Below are 17,631 nucleotides of genomic sequence, written 5' to 3'. Positions count from 1 at the left end.
ATCTTTTGTCGAAATTTGTCGCTGCGTTTTTAGTGGTGTTATTTTCTCTTTCTGTTTTATATTCAATATATATTGGCGTAGCCGTCACTGCAGTCCTTGCTTTTCTTTCCCCAAGTAACCGATCGCCATACAATCAGCTCTGTAATAGACGTTAAGCCACCTGTAAGCTTAGCGCCGATTCTTCAAAACGTTTAAAGAACATTGAAATATCTTCGTAGTACATGTTTAATTATTCTATCCTTCACGACACTCCCAGTGAAGAATATAGATTTAAATGAAGTTTTATGTGTATAATTTAACAAACATATTTTGCTGCATTTCACCTTAAAAATGATATCGTCATCATATGTAAATACGCGCTTTATAAAGTGGCTCAGGTTGTGAGATATTATAAGTGTAATGCAAGTTTACAGTGGGGTGATTGTACTTATAAGTACAAACAGTTCTACAAAGAGCAATTGATTGAGTGCATTTAAAGTTCTTGGGATTAAACTGTTTCTGAACCGCAAGGTCTGTACAGGAAAGGCTTTAAAACGTTTTGCCGTGGCTAAGACAGCGTGTCCTTAAAGCTGTATATCGATAATTCTCTTTCTGATCAGCTGCTGCTGTGATTCACACTCAGATACAGTGATATAAATACTCCGAATCGTGCAGTGAGAGTAATATGGAAAAAGATGATCCGCTGTGGCAACTCCTAACGGGAGGAGCTGAAAGAAGAAGAAGAAGTGAGAGTAACAACGCTAAAGCAGTTATGGTATTTGGAATACTATGGCTGTTCCCTGGACCATTATATTGTTACGAGTTAATTACAATCAGATGCATTACACTAATAAACAATATGCGGTTAGTTTCTGTGTATTTATAAAGCCGCGTCATGAAAATAATGAGTAATCACACAAGAACAGTAGCACTGCTTTGACGCTGGGTGCCGCCAGTTTGCAAAACCGAGCAGAGAACTTGCGTACGACAAGGCATGAGGTACCGTGGAAAAGTCGTGGCTTTACATAAAGTGTAGGTTTTATACATTGCGATTTGAACGTGGAAAAGTTCTTACGCAACATTTCTGTGCGTACGCACCGTTTATACATGAGGCCCCTGGTCTCATTTATGGTCACAAGCTGTCGGTAGTGACCGAAAGAACTACACAGCTGATATAAACGACAGAAATGAGCTTAAATTAGGTGCCTGAGCCTAGAGACTGACATTGGAGGAATATCTTAAAGTAGAGCTGTGAAAGGAATCATTTAAGGTGGTTCGTGCGGAGGATTAGGATGGGAGGTATCCAGCTGTAGCTAGGACAACTTGTTAGCCCCCAGCAGATACCTGTACTTCAGACACTGTAAAGCCCGTACATTTCCATCAGCCTCTGGGGATACGCAGGTAGATCAAGATACATCCCTGACGCCTGCATGGGGTGGTGTTTCGGGCAGGTCCAACCGTAACAAGACGAGGGGGGTGATGGGGACGCTACAATGATTCTCTCGCTCGGCTGGTTTACCCCGGAGAATTTGGTGGGGAAAACGGACAGCCGAGTATCTTTGCTCAGACTGCTGCCCACGCACCCGGGTAAGCGGCAGAAATGGATGGATTTAAGTATGAATTAAGCAAATTAACTTGGTTAAAAGCAGACAGATAGATATTTATAACGAAAGGGTTGGCCATTCCGTTTAGGGAACAATAAAAACAAAGCTTTGATGGGATACAATGTAATCTACTATACTGCGACTTCTCCTCCGCCTCACTTTATTATGAAAAGGTTATTTATTCATTAGGTTTAAATACCTTATGGAAATAGGCGACGCAAACATCTTTTAACAGGTGACACGGTCATAAAACTTGTAAAACGAGCGTGTTGGATGTAAAATTACCGCATACCCAGAATCTACAGCAAAAGTACCTGCTTTCCTATGCGAAGATTAGTCCTAAATAAATTAATTATAAACACAGAATCGTGTTCTTCGGATCCAAGCGTAGAACGCCAATGCAAATACGCTTGGCGCGTTCGTTCATCCGGGGCCTGGTCAGCGAGTCTCGAACATTCGACAGGACCGTCCCCGTTTAAAGAGTGCGCCGGCAACGACGAGAAAACCAAACAAACAAAAAAGAACGATCCACGAACAAAGGGAGTAAAGAAGATAATAAACAAAATGTACTGAAAAAAATAATGAAGCGAGGGGAAGATGAAACTCACATATATCGGTTAGAGAAAACAAAAAGGAATACAGTTTTGGTCGGATATAAAGTGATAATTAAATCAGTCTCCAAATTAGTTGCACGAACCCATTTAAGTTACGTTGATTAAATCAGAAAATAATTCTCAAGCTGTCAGACACACCTTTGTAATAAATGTTTTTATTGTAAAGATGAAAACCAAAAATATTGAGGAAAACAATAAAAGTATATAATTTCTGGGGTAAACATGTAGTAACATAGACATACATAGGTAGACGAAGCATTCACTGTGTTGCCCCGTTGACACGATACGTCAGCACGTCCGCCCAATTGTGAGTGGCAAAAGTGCCATTTAAACTAATACAGGTAGACGTGGAAACCGGGTTTTCTGAGGAAAAAAATAAAACAGTATCGTTTACATACAACAGATTTTTGGCGAATCGTATAAATGCGATTATTTATATCCATTTATACACTAATAATGGCAATTATTAATTAATTAATTAATGATTATTATTAAGTAATTCCTCCCATATAAGTAACATTTCTGGGACTGCCTTCTTTCATCTCCGAAACATTTCTAGACTTCGTCCTGTTCTTCTGCAACACAGTACTGAAGTATTGGTTAATGCCCGAGTCACCACACGTATTGATCACTGTAATGCTATTCTATCTGTCATCCCACAAAAACTTATCCATCGCTTACAGCTTCTTCAAAATTCTGCTGCCAGGCTAATAACCTGCTGTTCTAAATCCACTGAAAATATTACACCTATTGTCTCTCAGCTTCACTGGCTCCCTGTTAACTACAGCATACAATACAAAATACCGCTCTAAACATTTAAAACTCTCCACAGTCTCGCTCCTCCCAACCTCACTGATCTCCTACAGACTTACACTCCCTCTCGCTCACTCAGATCCTCATCTGCAGCTTTACTTTCTGTACCACACATTAGAAACAGTGCTATGGGAGCTCGAGCATTCTCTCCTAGTGCTCCACAACTCGAGAATTCTCTTCCCTCTCATATACGTCAGCTCGATTCAATAACACATTTTAAAACTGCCCTCAAAACTTATCTTTTCAAACTGGCATACCAATTGTGAATTTTGCACTATTACTGCCGGTTATCTTTGTTTGTTTGCTAATTGATTTATCATTCTCTTGTTTTAATTTTACTAATGTTGTTTAATTTTATTGTAAGGTGACATTGAGTGGTAAGAAAGGTGCCTATTAAATAAAATGTATTATTATTAATTATTGAGATAAAAACTTGACCAATGTCTGAAAGGCAAAATTGTAACACTGCAACTGGCAGTCTGGTCTTTCTTCTAACAGTGAAATGATACACTCAATGACAAAAATAAACAATTTTATTGTATACAAATTGGCTTAATAATTTCTGAAAACATTTCTCTCATTCCTCTCTCAATCTCTCTCTCACACACACATACACACACAATGTCGTTACTTAAATATATACTGAATAGGATCTAAAATCCTTGAAACAGAACTATATTACATAGCTTTTTCTGTGTGTTGCCACTCTGTAATTTGAGAGTATTCAGTCTGGCAATATGGTACAGCCTTAGTTTGTGGAAGACAGACACAACTAAAGACATGAGCATAAAATGATGGTTGTCAGTTTCAAACTGTGTTTCCTCGATGTGCTCCTTGAGAAAAAAACACATCATCTGAACCAATCTCAACCCGAACAAACTGATTGATCAAAGATACACTGACAGCTTGCCCTAATGTCGACTGTCGGATAACACGTTCAGCTACTTTGACCACCTTGACTGTACCCTCAGAAGTAATCATCAAAACTCCTTTGTTTTTTAATGTGAGCAAGAGGTAGCTTTGATCATATGATGCTGGAACAGCATCTGTTACCAAACTAGCACGGCACACATCACAGGACAGCTTTCTCAAAATCCTGTCTAAGGGCTACCTCCCACTGCTTCTTGAGGTGGATGTCTTTGGGTAACCTTCAAAGTTTCAGAAACATTAACAGCTAACAACAATCTACATAGTTAAGTGACTAAATACGTTTAGCCAAAACGTTGTTTGGAGGCTCACTTCAGCACATAAATGCATAGCTTTGCTAGCATATCCTGGCATAGCTAAAGTTAAGATATAAAACGGGATTTTCTAATGGCCAAATATAACCAAAACAATTGTTCAGCCTTACTTATGAAATGTAATCCCCTGGGATCTGGTTTGGAGCATACAGCGGTTTGTACAATCCCAAGCAGCACATGCGTGAGGCATCTTTATCCATTATTTCACTCCACAGCAGTGCCACTCGCAATATGGTGGTGACATTGATGTATGATGCTGCTGGTCATGCGGCGTCTAGTAATTCTATGTCTATGTGTAGTAACGTATGGAAGAACTGAACAAATTAAGAGAGAAGATGATTCTCAAATCGTCGTTAAATCAGAGTAATAACGGATTTTGCTGGTAAGAAAATTAGACCTGTCAAACATATGGTCACATGGCGGCAGTTGTCAGAAGTGTGATTGTGGAAACTGTAGAGAAGGAATTAAATGTTGGCAGCCTATGGTGACTGTGTGATAAGTAAAAGGATGTCTAAAGGCTGACATAATATATGTTGAAGTGGTAAACAGGATGAAATGAAAAGAAATAGAATAATTAAGGAAGCAGAGATACTGATATGTCGAGAGGTAGTGAGAGCTGTTAAAAATGATAATACTTTAATTGTTAAAAATGGTGTTTCTTCCAGGTTGAGTGCTGCAGCTGCTGCACTTTATTATGCTTAAACGATTTGGATAGAAATGTCATCAATAACTTGGTTTGCACATGATGTAAAACCAGCTAAACTGTTACAGAAGGACCTGGACAGCATAGAAACATAGGCAGATTTGTGGCATATGAAATTTAGTGAATGTAATGGTAAAGTATTGTGTAGGAAGTGGAGATTTTAGACTGGAGTGCACAATAGTAGTCTAAAACTTCAAAGTACACAGTATGAGAAGGACCTAGTGGTGGAACCATCACTGTCTAAGTCCAGGAAGTGTAATGAAGCGATCACGAAAGCTAATAGGATGTTAGGTTATATATCACGATGTGTGATAGATATATCAAGTCAAGAGAGGTTATGCGTTCTGTACACAATGCCTTAGTGAGGCCTTACAGGAATATTGTGTTCAGTGTTGCAAAAAGGAAACAGCAGTGCTAGAAGAAGTTCAGAGAAGACCTGCTAGGCTGATTTTGGGACTGAGAGGCATGAGTTATGAGGAAAGATTGAAGGAGTTTAACCTTTTCAGTTTAAGGGAACAGAGATTAAGAAGGGAGATGACAAAAGTGTTTAATTTATCAAAGAAACAAGTACAGTTGATCCCAGCTATTACTTTAAAATAAAATTAAAGGGCAGATTTTGTTCAAATATTGGAGTTATTCTTCACACAAAGCTCTGCAGACACTTGGAATAAACTACCAAGTAAGGTGGTGGAGAGTAGAACTTTAGGCACCTTCAAATCTCAACTTTATGTTATTTTGGACAATGTAGGTGAATAGGAGGCACATGCTTGTTGAACTGAATGGACTGTCCTATCACAATCTTTCTAACATTTCTAATGTTTCAAGTGTTAATAAAGTATGCTAAAGTGATAAAATGATAACTAAGGCTGCAGAAAAGTTCCTCAATTTTCATAGTGTAAATGTGCAAACCTTGAGCAATACTTAGTTGGCTCGTTCACCAAAGCTAATAGGAAAATAATAAGTGAGCACTTATACGGAATGCTTTTAGTTTAATTGATGAAGACCCGGAGATAAAAGAGAAGTTGAATTTATGTTGCAAACTGAATTAATTTGTTTCTAAGATATTTGATCACATTCTCATTTAAAATTTAAAGTAATAAAAGTATCAGTATTTGGAAAGACAGAACAAAAGGAATGGGAATTTGTTTTCATCACAAGATGTGTTAAGTATCAAATAAATAAAAATTATCTGGAGAGCACTATTATTAAATTATGACTGCAAAGTAATAAATCTGCATTTGAATTGTTGTATTCCTTGCTTAGTTTTAAGTTTAGATGTAGCTTTTTAAATTTAAAAGCCTTCACCATATAATCATTTTTATGATCACATTATATTATTGTGGGATATTAAAGTAACAAATGATAATAGAAATGTTTTAAAATCACAAACAGAGAAACATGATCTACACTATTTAAATGATAGAGAAGGAGCACATTGAACATGTCTTGTCTGAATGTAATATTTGAAAGTATTTGACGAAAATGCATTTGGGAAGACAAAGTCTCTTCAACAAGTAGTGTCTATTTCTTGTTTTTAAGTACAACAGAAATGCCTTTTAGGTTAAATGTTCACTCCAAATTGGCTGTGTGTTTATGGTGTGTGATTGTGCTTTGCCATGAGCTAGCACCCTATTCAACTTGCTGTCTCGTGTTTATCATCAACTACCTGTGATTCTGAACTGCATAAGTGAGTCAGAAAATGGATGGGGGAATGAAAAACTTAATCTTATTGCTAAAATAAAATGCATTTTAATACAGAAAATTTAAAAATATTTAGAAAATGCTGAAATAAATATTATAAAGCACTGGTGTCAATTGGACTAGAGAAGTGGGTGTTGGAGACATGCATGATTAGGTATTACCACAGTAATTATGAAAACTGCAGATTAAACTGTCTATAAAACACCAGCTGTCATGTGAATGACAATTTACATTACGGTAAACTGGAAAACATTGCCCAAAGAATAGTTACAACATCCAAAAAAGAACATTATAGAAAGGTTGATTCAAATATTGCATCAGCTGTTTCAAAATTTGGGATAGGATTTCAAGGACCAATACATTAATCAGTGTTAGAAACATATCAGTATTGCTGTACTGCATAATAATAATAATATTACTAAAAGTGCTAGAGAAAGGAAAATACTTCAGCTGCTTCTTTTGGAAAGATTCATAATAAACAATTTTTAGGAGGTGAATGACATTTGCCTCAAATGTATTATAATTTAGGAGCACACACTGATACAGTGCATTATCGTAACCACCACACGACAAACCAACTCAGGATCCAGCTTCGGACCTGAGTGCAGCCATGCAACGTGTGATACCTCTGTACCACGCTAGTTCAGATGGAGTGGAACAGTGTGAGGTTTTTTATGGTGGCCGGAGTGCCAATTCTGCCACCAACCCCCAAGTTTTTCCCTGCAGATTGGAGGGCCTACATGCAGGGCTGGATGCAGAGTAACGTCATACCCAGGATGGAGCAATTGCAGGTTAAGGGCCTTGCTCAAGGGCCCAACAGTGCAGAGACCCGTTTGGCATTTTATGGGATTTGAACTGGCAACCTTTATTTTGATTTATTTTGTTTTATAATTGTGTCTTTCATTTTTCTATTCTTTAATATGTAAAGCACTTTGAGCTACTGTTTGTATGAAAATGTGCTATATAAATAAATGTTGTTGTTGTTGTTGTTGCAACCTTCCGATTGCCAGTGCAGATCCCTAGATTCAGAGCCACCACTCCGCCCATTATATAAGTAAAAAAATTATTAATAATTGGTAGCATTAGCTGTCTTTTTATGTTTTAAGAAATTTAAATTGGTAATTACACGTAGACAAAAATACCTGACATTGAGAAGATATAATCTGTTATGAAGTGATTAAAACATATGTATGATGAAAGTCTAAAACTAAAGCTTTAATCATCTAAACAAACTTGGCACACAAGTAAACACCCTGCTTAAATGGAAGTTGTCAGTATGATATGAACAGGGAAACTAAGGACGTATTAATCAAATGGCTAATTACATTCATGTAAATTACTAGAAATGATTAATAACATAGTAAAAAACATTCTAAATCTACAAAGACATGTTTGGAAGGAAAGATCTACTTGAGGGCACATGCATGTCATATTGCTTAAACATTCATAAATCAAATCAAAACACATTTTGAGATGTAAAGGAGGCCTACAGTGTGCTGTAAAAGAAAGGATTTGTATGCAATATTAAAGAAATACAGGTAAAGAGACATGGGTCTAATTTGATTGAAAACTTATCGTCAAATGGATCAGTTTAACTTCAAGTAGAAGAAAAAACTCTGCAGAGTTCTAGATTCAAAATGGAGTCTCTTATTGTAGTATTTTAATGCTAATTTGTTTAATAATAAGGATTAATTACATTAACTGTGATTTCTACATGGGATGACTATTGTGAGTAGATAATTTGGGCAGCCTGGGGAAAAAGCAAAAATGAATTAAGAATACAATGTAAAGAGCATCTGAAATTTTAGAAAAATAATCCTTTGTATGACATTTTACATTTTTATCTCCTGAAAATACAGTGGTAATTTTTAATAGGAAAATGAATGAAATGATTTCATTTTTGATATAAAACTTTATTAATAATAATAATAATAATAATAAATAATAATAATAATACATTTTATTTATATAGCACCTTTCCCATGCTCAAGGCACTTCACAGAGTTTAAGAAAGAATGGCAGGGTATACAGTATATAGCATTGTACTAAACCAGATAAATAAATAAAGAAGAAGATAGTAAATTCAGAGAAACAAATGCAGATAGTAACAGATATTTAGGCATATGATTTGCAAAAAAATAGAAAAAACATTAATGACATTTAAAGATATAAAAAGTGTCAAATGTGTTGAGATATTACAGTATATTACAGTATGAGTCATCTGAGAATTTTGTGGGATATATATGGGTGCAAGCACAGATAGTAATGGTAGACATAAGATTTCAGAAAAGAGAGAAAAAATATAAAGAAGGAAACAGTCAAAATGGGTGGTATGGTAGAACAGTAGGCAGCCTCATAAATCAATCATTATGGGTACAAATCCCACACTTTTTTGTTGTCTAGGTGGGCTTTGCTGTTCTGCACTTGTCCATGTCTTTTTCCATCTGCTCTCTCTGGCTTTAATCCTACATCCCAAAAAATGTACACTATATGCTATTTTAATTGACAGTTCTGTATTGCCCATATGTAAGTTGGTTCCTTCCATGCATCCAATGCTACTGGGGTAGGCTCAGTCCTACAAACATTAATATTAAATTGGTTTAAAAATACTATGTTACAACTGAACTAAAGGAAGCAGTGGGATATTATGAAATTAAATGCATTATTAATATCAGTTAATGTGTTTTTATGGGGAAAAAAGATGGGAGAAGCTAAATGTAAACATTTATGTAGGTTTTGTAATACTACAGCACAGAAGTATTAAGTTTGAATAGGCAAGAAGAATTTATTTTAAGAAGACTAACATTGTTCCAGGGCTGTAGTTAACAACAACATTTATTTATATAGCACATTTTCATAAAAATAATGCAGCTCAAAGTGCTTTACATGATGAAGAAAAAATAAATAAAAGACAAAGTAAGAATTAAAATTAGATAACACTAATTAACATAGAATAAAAGGTCCGATGGCCAGGGAGGGCAGAAAAAAAAAAAAAAAAACTCCAGACGGCTAAAGAGAAAATAAAATCTGCTGGGGTTCCAGGCCATGAGACCGCCCAGCCCCCTCTGGGCATTCTATCTAACATAAATGAAACAGCCCTCATTGTATTTAGGGTTCTCATTGAATGACTTGATGATGATGGTCATGTAGACTTCTGGCTTTTAATCCATCAATGTAGGAACATCATGGTGCTTTGATTGGGTGGTGATGGCACAGGTTAAATGGGCAGTCAGGCTGTGTGGTGTATTACTTGAGGTTTTGGACTTCAAGCCCTGAGGTCGCGGATTCTGATTCTGAAACTGACACCTTATGAACCCTGAGTATCTTCACCTGCCTATGGTAAAACAAAAGAAAAATAACCAATTGTACCTCAGATGTTGTAAGTCGCTTAGGAGACCGGAGTCAGTCAAATAGTTAATGAGGGTGGAAAGTGCATTTCAAAGCTTTAATGCAGTTTGTATTAAAAGTAAATAATGAGGAATTAAGTTAACTATCATAGCAAATAATACACTCTTAAAATATCTATTAAAATATATTCCGACTCCATTCATCTTTTCTCAGCTTGCTTATACAGAGCCGGGTCGCGGGGAAGCTGGAGCGTATTCCGAGAAGCCTTTTGGGCGCAAGGCTCCAAACATCCCTACATAAGGTGCCAACCTATCGCCAGTTGAAAAAAAACAGACACCAGGAACCAGTTTCACATTACCAATCCACCAAACACGCAAGTGTTTGGACTGGGAGGAACCCGAAATAAACCCAGGTGGACACGGGGAGAAAATGCAAATTCCACACAGAGCGCACCTGGGAATTGAAACCTTCTCTCCTACCACTGCGCTGCTATTATCTTGAGTCAAGCCTTTACAATACAGTACAGTACCTGTATAGTACAGCACTTGGTATGTATGAGGAAAGGCAAAAACAGTTCAGCCACCATCCGGCAGATGGCAGTAATGTGCAGTACCTTGAAAAATAAGTCCCACAGAACAACAGTTCAACCTCCACCCGGCAGATGGCAGTAATGTACCTTGAAAAATAAGTCAGCCATTCCCGCTACGAGGAAAAGACGTCATCGAACGAAGGTAAAACTTTGAAAAAAATCACTTTTTTGTTTAGTGCTTTTTGGGTATGTTTCTGCCTTTATAAATAGACGATTGGATATTAGATTTTATTTGTATCTAAACGACTTTTTAAGCAAAGAGATAGTGGCGTTTGCTGTTAATATTTGGCCCGAGGTGCTGCTCGTAGTGACTGTTCAGCACTTTGTGGGTTGAAATAAAACGAAAGTTGAAGGTCTTTATTTGTATTCTTAACGTAAGAGCCCAAGTTTACGGTTTTCATTTGTGTTTGGATTTATTTCACTTGCATCAACTATATGTCCTAGTATAACGATTGTTCCTCGTCAGCTGCCGTAACTCTGACCGGAAGCGTGGAATGAAAGCGTTAAGTGTACAAGAAGAGCGAAGAAAGCGCGGCTGCAAGTGGCTTTAATGTCATTCTGAGCTCCGTGGATAAAGGTAGGTTTGCATGATCTCCTCATAGCTTTTCTCCTACACCTTAAAGGTCCTGTTAAACGGCGATAGTAAATTAGACTCACGATTGACTTGCCCCGTCCAGGGTTTTTTTTGCCTCAATTCGATTAAGAGGCATCTTTTAAGTAATGCAATTAAAGTGTCTGATTTTCATATCGTAGTTTGCAATATCAACAATTAAAACGATTGGAAACGTGTTCCTTACCAGAGTCGTTAAATGGGTATTTCAAAGTTAAGTCTATATAACTTTCAGTTGCCTTTGTTAAGCGTTCCTTAAAGAGTTTCACGCATTTTTTTTATCCCCAAGGAAGACGTGAACCTAATAAATAGAGTAAGGTGGGAGGTCATTGCCTGATTGATAGCAGCGAATTATATGGAAAATAACGATGCCAAAAACGGGCACGTCAAGGATTTGTTACAGCTGGATGATTCTAGACTGTGTTAGATTAGGTAGTTTGGAAATGCATACATACTTATGCCTGGCAGATGTACCTGATGAAGGTGCTTTAGCTGCCTCAAAAGCTTGCATTTGTAATCTATTTAGTTAGCCAATAAAAGGTGTCATTTCACCCTACTTTCTCCTGTATCAATCTATGACTAACACGGTACAGCACTCTACTGCTATAGGCAGATGTGGTGTAACAAAGATTAAAGGGGGAAAAATCCCCAAGATGAAAAGATATAACCTAATTGATATACAGAAACTAGGAGACTGGGTTGAAAAGTCATTTATCTTTCACTTGTTTTTTGATTTTTTTTTTTACTTTCTCATATACGAAGTATTGGAATCATCCAAAAATTCCATTCGTTTTAGACCTCCCTGAGTGTGAAAATACCATTTTTGGAATAATGTTTGTGTGTGTAAACACAATAACTTCTGTACACTTTCACTTGGGTCAAGCAAATTTTGCATACAAATATTATGTACAAAATGTAGATTTCTATCAGCATTTGAGCTATTTCTGTTAAACGATGAAACTTTACCTTTTATTCATACAGCTACAGAGTCTGATTTATTCAACTTTACTTTTATAATCCATCCATCCATTATTCAACCTTCTATATCCTAACTACAGGGTCACAGGAGTCTGCTGGAGCCAATCCCAGCCAACACAGGGCTCAAGGCAGGAAACAAACCCCAGGCAGGGTGCCAGCCCACCACAGGACACACACATACACACCCACTAGGGACAGAAGCGAACCCGGGTCTCCTAACTGCGAGGCAGCAGTGCTCCCACTGTGCTTCCTTACTTCTATAATTGTTCAATATTATTAATTTCATTTGATTTGTTGTACATGTACATAAAATAAAGGTATAATCCATTGTCTTGCAGTTTACCCCTCAAATATCCATCCCTGTATCGGAGAAAGTCTAGGGGAGACCACTCCCGATTAACCCCTCCAATTAAAAATGCCTTATTTGGTCTGACACCTAATATTCCATTCCTAATCTGCCCAGTGATACATAGGGAATGAACTGCCTTTGTGTTAATACTCCAGTCACTGGAATAATTACTTAAGAGACCAATCAAAGTTATAAATTCAAGCAGTGTGAAAGTGTGGCAGTTTGTTCAATAAAATGATCAATAAATTTGGGCTGATGAACAATAAATGTTTTAATCCAATTACTTTATATTTCTGAAAATCATAATTTAAAAGACATGTTGTTTAGAAACTATTTTTTTCTACGGCCCTTACCCATTTAAAGAGTCTTTTACCTCTCTGAGGATGTCAGTAGAAGGATATGCATGTATTCCGTTAAGTCTCATGACTACAGAAGTTGGGAGAAATTACAGGTTTAGAGATTAGCATCCTCAAAACTGTACATCATGTTAGGCATTCACCATGGTACTCTGGTTACCTGAATATATAAGAAATTTTATGTTTATGTTGTCCTTGACATTTTGCTTAGCCTTCTTTGAGTTATTTGCACTCTTAAAATACTGTTGCAGATAATGATCAGTATTCACTGTATTCATTTACAGGAGCAGGCACTCAAACCTACATATAAATACCTCCACTCTCCGGCACCATGATTAGGGAAAAAAAAATGATGGGAACAGGCCATTCTGCCCAAAAAAGCTTGCCAGTTCTTTCCTCCTAATCCCTCCAACATAACCACATTGTTCAGTTTTTAGTGTCCCTAGAGTCCTACTGGCCACCACACTATTTGGTGAAGTTATTCAGTGTTGTCTAGAGTTCTGTGTGTGAAGAAAACCATAAATGATAGTCAAATATTACTTACCAGACATTGAATTAGCACATTATAAAAGAGTGTGTTCCTTGAGTGCACCCTGTAATGGGTTGGTTCCCTGACTGGTGGTTAGTTTTTCCTTGCACTTTCTTTTTCTTTTCATGGCCACAAACTATTGAATTTAAAGAGGCTCAGGAACAGTGCAAATGAAAAATGTTTGGGGGGACTTTATTGTGGATGACTGGAACAAATATAAACTAAATGACAAACTATGTTTTATAGAAAGTATATTGTGTGGGTTAATTATTTATGTTTTTAATATTGCACAGTCATTTGTCAGCTTTCTAGTTTGCTCTCATTTACTGGTGCACACAACCAAAATTAATGCCAGGCTCACACATCTGTAACTGAATTTTCTTTACTGTGTAATAGACACTTTTGATGTTTAGTCTCCACATAAGGTACTTGTTAAGTTAAGAGTGGCATGTAAAAGTAACCTTTCTTGCTTTGTTGTGCTTTTTTTTTTTTAAGGCATTGTGGGTTCTATTGACACTGGTGCAAGATCAAATAAATATGGCAAATGACCGTTTGCGAGCCCTGGAGGAGGTGGAGAAAGAGATCGGCACCGTGTTGCAATGTGCAGGTTGGTGCGGATTGTTGCCAAGATGAAGTTTAAGGTGTTGCAGTTTCTTTATTTGAGCACATCGTTATTGTAGTGACATTACAAAAAGACAAAAGGATGGCATAAAGGGTAAATACTGTGAACTATCACCTTGCCCAGGGTGCTGCTTATTTTGTATGCTGATATGGTATGCTTCAGCCTGTATCACTCTGAATTTGAATACAGGAGCTTAATAAATCTGAATAACGGCAGTATTATAAAGGGTAAATAAGCCTCAGTTGACTGTTAAATCTTTCAGGTAACATCATACTGGAGCTGTCCAAGGAGAAACACAATGCAAGCTTTTTGGATCGTCAACTTTCCCAGTTCACAACCTCTGTGAACAGAGTGGAAACGGAGCTGTCCAATCAGATTAGGTATTTGACACAGGTAAGGCTAATTGTGTTAATTTTTTGGCCACTGTACATTCACAAACCTTTATGGAATTTTCTAGCATGAAACTGAGGATGTGCTTAAACTAAAAACACCCAATTGTATGTCTTCCTGTCAGTACTGCCCACTTTACTCTGTAAATCAGGCGTGTTTTTTTTAGAAGTGTATTTCAGAGAAATGATTCTCAGAAATGTCCACAAGGTGTCATTGTATGTGAGCAAAGAAAAAACATTTGAATTGCTTGAATCTGTTATACTGGTTATTCACGGATCTGTGAAGTCTTTTTTGTTTTGTTTTCGGGGAAGTGAACTTCCCTGCTGTTGAGAGTTTGGGGGGTGGCTGTAAAATGGCACTATAGGGCACTGTCTCTCCTTTTTTTTTTCCTTTCAATTTTTCTTCTTCAAACTTGAAAGGGGGTGTCACGGTGGAGCAGTGGGTAGCGCTGCTGCCTCGCAGTTAGGAGACCCGGGTTTGCTTCCCGGGTCCTCCCTGCGTGGAGTTTGCATGTTCTCCCCGTGTTTGTGTGGGTTTCCTCCAGGTACTCCAGTTTCCTCCCACAGTCCAAAGACCTGCAGGTTAGGTGGATTGGCAATTCTGAATTGTCCATTGGGTGTGTTTAGTGTGTGTCCTGCGGTGGGTTGGCGCCCTGCCCGGGATTGGTTCCTGCCTTGTGTCTTCTGTTGGCTGGAATTGGCTCCAGCAGACCCACATGACCCTGTGTTCGGATTCAACGGGTTGAATGATGGATGGATGGATGAAACTTGAAAGGTTTTTTTTTTTTTTTTTTCCTTTTCTTTGGGGCAATGTATTACATCTTCCTGTAGAGCATAACCTGGGAAAGGCCATCTCCTAATTCATTTTGACTAGTGATGTACACACTGCTGTCATTATACTTTTCCTTAAGGCCAAAGGTACTTTTATTTTATGGATCATTGGCTGAAATCGTGGACTTTGAAGCACACATCCATTAACACTAAGTTTGAATGTTGGTATTTTTCTTAAAATGTAAAATATGGCAAATGTAATTCTGTATTTACAATAATAAGCCACTACTGGCTGTATATAGTCGATATATCTTCGACTAGTACTCTAATATGTGTTGAATACTACTGTTCAGAGTGAATCATCTAACACTGTAAAAATTGTATATATTAACATCTGTGTCTAATTTAGCTATTAGTCCTTACTAAAGCTTGATTTTGAAGAATTATTCAAAATCGGGAGTGTGTGAGGAAGGCAGAGGATCATATCCAAAATAGAAATCTGAGTGCCATCATTCAGCTTTAAATATGGACATGTGATTGTGAACATTTTGTTTAGTTTATCTAACTGACAAACTATAAATATCAGGAAAGGCTAAACCTTTAGCCTGCTTTAATTAACTAAAAGACCATTTTATCTGTAATATGCTGTGTTAAATCTCTTGCATTTGAATTTGCAGGCTATACCTAATTTGATCTTTTTTTTTTTGGTTTTACCTCACCAATTAGGTGGCAACAGGCCAACCACATGAAGGTTCTACATACTCTGCACGCAAGGACTGCCAAATGGCACTGAATCGAGTGGATTATGCACGTGTTAAATTGGGAGAACTGGGAAGGACATGTGAAATTCTTCTGGACACTCAGACTTAATCTGCCATTGATTATACTGGTCAGTGAATTCAGAAAAGTAGTGCTGACATGTGCCATTGAACACTTCTGCAGATTGGGGATTTTTGTTATAGATGATATAAACAACATTTAAGCTTGAAATTCAATTCCATTTTCATCACTTGACTACAAACATAATCTAAGTTTCTGAGTCCTGCTTAATCTGATTCAGAGTCCTATGGAGATGATGCCTTTCCAAGTGGCATAAGGCAGTAAACAACCCAGAAAATATGCACCAGTCCAACACAGAGTCTTCTCGAGCATGCAAACCAACACCTCTACAGAGTATATTTAGAGTCGCCGATCAAATAAACCCTCATGAGTTTGGGATGTGGAAGAAAAACCCAATGCAAGCAAGAAACCATGTGCAGCCTCCACATGGACAAAGACCGGATGCTGGATTCAAACCAATGATGCTGAATCTTTGAGGCAGGCACTTCTCACCATTGTTCCACCTCTAACATAAACATATTGCAATGTCTTTTTTTTTTTAAAAATATACTAACACCTTTCCTGAGAGGCATGGGGGTGATGGTTGGAGAATTTAAATGTTAGCTTTTGCCAAAGGATACTGATGTAACCCATCAGAACCACCAATATTTTTCACGCTGCATCTCATCTTGGCCTGATGTATGTAGGTATCTTATTCAGTCCTAAAGCTTTCAATGATGGTCTTGGTTCATAATTTCAGATATTCTTGCAATAATCAAAGTTATTGGACATCCATGTACGTTAGCATCAGTGTATAATCATTCCTAACATTTTCTTTTGCATCTGTTAGTAGCCATGTTTACTGGTTGTAGTACTTTAGACTGTTATCATATGATTAAGAATAAGGTTTGTAGTTTTCTTCTGTTTTAGTGCTTGATGGATTTCAGTAAATATATTAAGTGGAACATTGTTTACTCATAAAGGTCGATTTATGGTACTTGTTTCTTTCTGGTCCTCTGACATACTGTATATCATCAAGTACAAAGGTTGACCAATATCTCTACAGCTTTAGTAACAGAGAGGTTTGTGTTTGTGGGTATCCTTCACAACTCTGTGTAAAGAAATGGTCCCAGGCTTCAGTCTTAAGTGCACTGCCCTGTACTTTACAAAACGTATAGTGACTTAGCCTAAGAAGACTTGAAACTGTATTTGCTGCCAAAGGAGCTTCTACAAAGTCCTAAATTAAGGGTCTGAATTCTTAAACTGATCAACCTCAACATTAAAACCACCTACCCGTTATTGCGTAGGTCCCCCTCATGCTGTCAAAATGGCTGTGAGCTGTCAAAGGATGGACTCCATAAAACCTCTGAAGATGTCTTGCGGTATCTGGCACCAAGATGTTAGCAGCAGATCATTTAAGTCCTGAAAGTTTTTATGTGGGAGCTCCTTGGATCCAGCCCATTCCGTAGCTACTTGAGTGGATTAAGATCAGGAAAATGTGGAGGCCAAGTCAATACCTTGATCTCTTTGTCATGTTCCTCAAACCATTGCTGAACAATTTTTGAAGTGTGACAGGGTGTATTATGCTGAAAGGCCACAGCCATCGGGGAATACCG

At 37.4% G+C, this 17,631-nt stretch overlaps 1 protein-coding gene across 2 annotated transcripts; it reads left to right on the top strand.

The window, feature by feature from the left end:
* Positions 1-10,658: 10,658 nt before the first annotated feature.
* med11 (mediator complex subunit 11) lies at positions 10,659-17,012 on the top strand. Of its 2 annotated transcripts, XM_039747420.1 has the most exons (6): positions 10,659-10,734; positions 11,059-11,169; positions 12,994-13,000; positions 13,907-14,021; positions 14,299-14,429; positions 15,923-17,012. In XM_039747420.1, exons 4-6 carry the CDS (start codon positions 13,952-13,954, stop codon positions 16,064-16,066), a joined length of 345 nt encoding a protein of 114 aa, XP_039603354.1. In that variant the 5' UTR covers positions 10,659-10,734; positions 11,059-11,169; positions 12,994-13,000; positions 13,907-13,951; the 3' UTR covers positions 16,067-17,012. The 2 variants fall into 2 exon arrangements, with proteins under 2 accessions (XP_039603354.1, XP_039603355.1); XM_039747421.1 differs by lacking the exon at positions 12,994-13,000 and having other exon boundaries at positions 13,910-14,021.
* The last annotated feature ends 619 nt before the right edge of the window (positions 17,013-17,631 follow it).

Source organism: Polypterus senegalus, chromosome 3 (assembly GCF_016835505.1).
Source record: "Polypterus senegalus isolate Bchr_013 chromosome 3, ASM1683550v1, whole genome shotgun sequence".
NCBI lineage: Eukaryota > Metazoa > Chordata > Cladistia > Polypteriformes > Polypteridae > Polypterus > Polypterus senegalus.
Note: the sequence above shows the minus strand (reverse complement) of the source record. Positions and strands in the feature narration are given on the sequence as shown.

Excerpts from the sequence above, each read along its gene's own strand:
- med11 (XM_039747421.1), top strand. The coding sequence starts at position 13,952 with ATGGCAAATGACCGTTTGCGAGCCCTGGAGGAGGTGGAGAAAGAGATC. Across the intron at positions 14,022-14,298 it reads CACCGTGTTGCAATGTGCAG|GTAACATCATACTGGAGCTG; the intron begins GTTGGTGCGGAT and ends TAAATCTTTCAG. Across the intron at positions 14,430-15,922 it reads AGATTAGGTATTTGACACAG|GTGGCAACAGGCCAACCACA; the intron begins GTAAGGCTAATT and ends CTCACCAATTAG.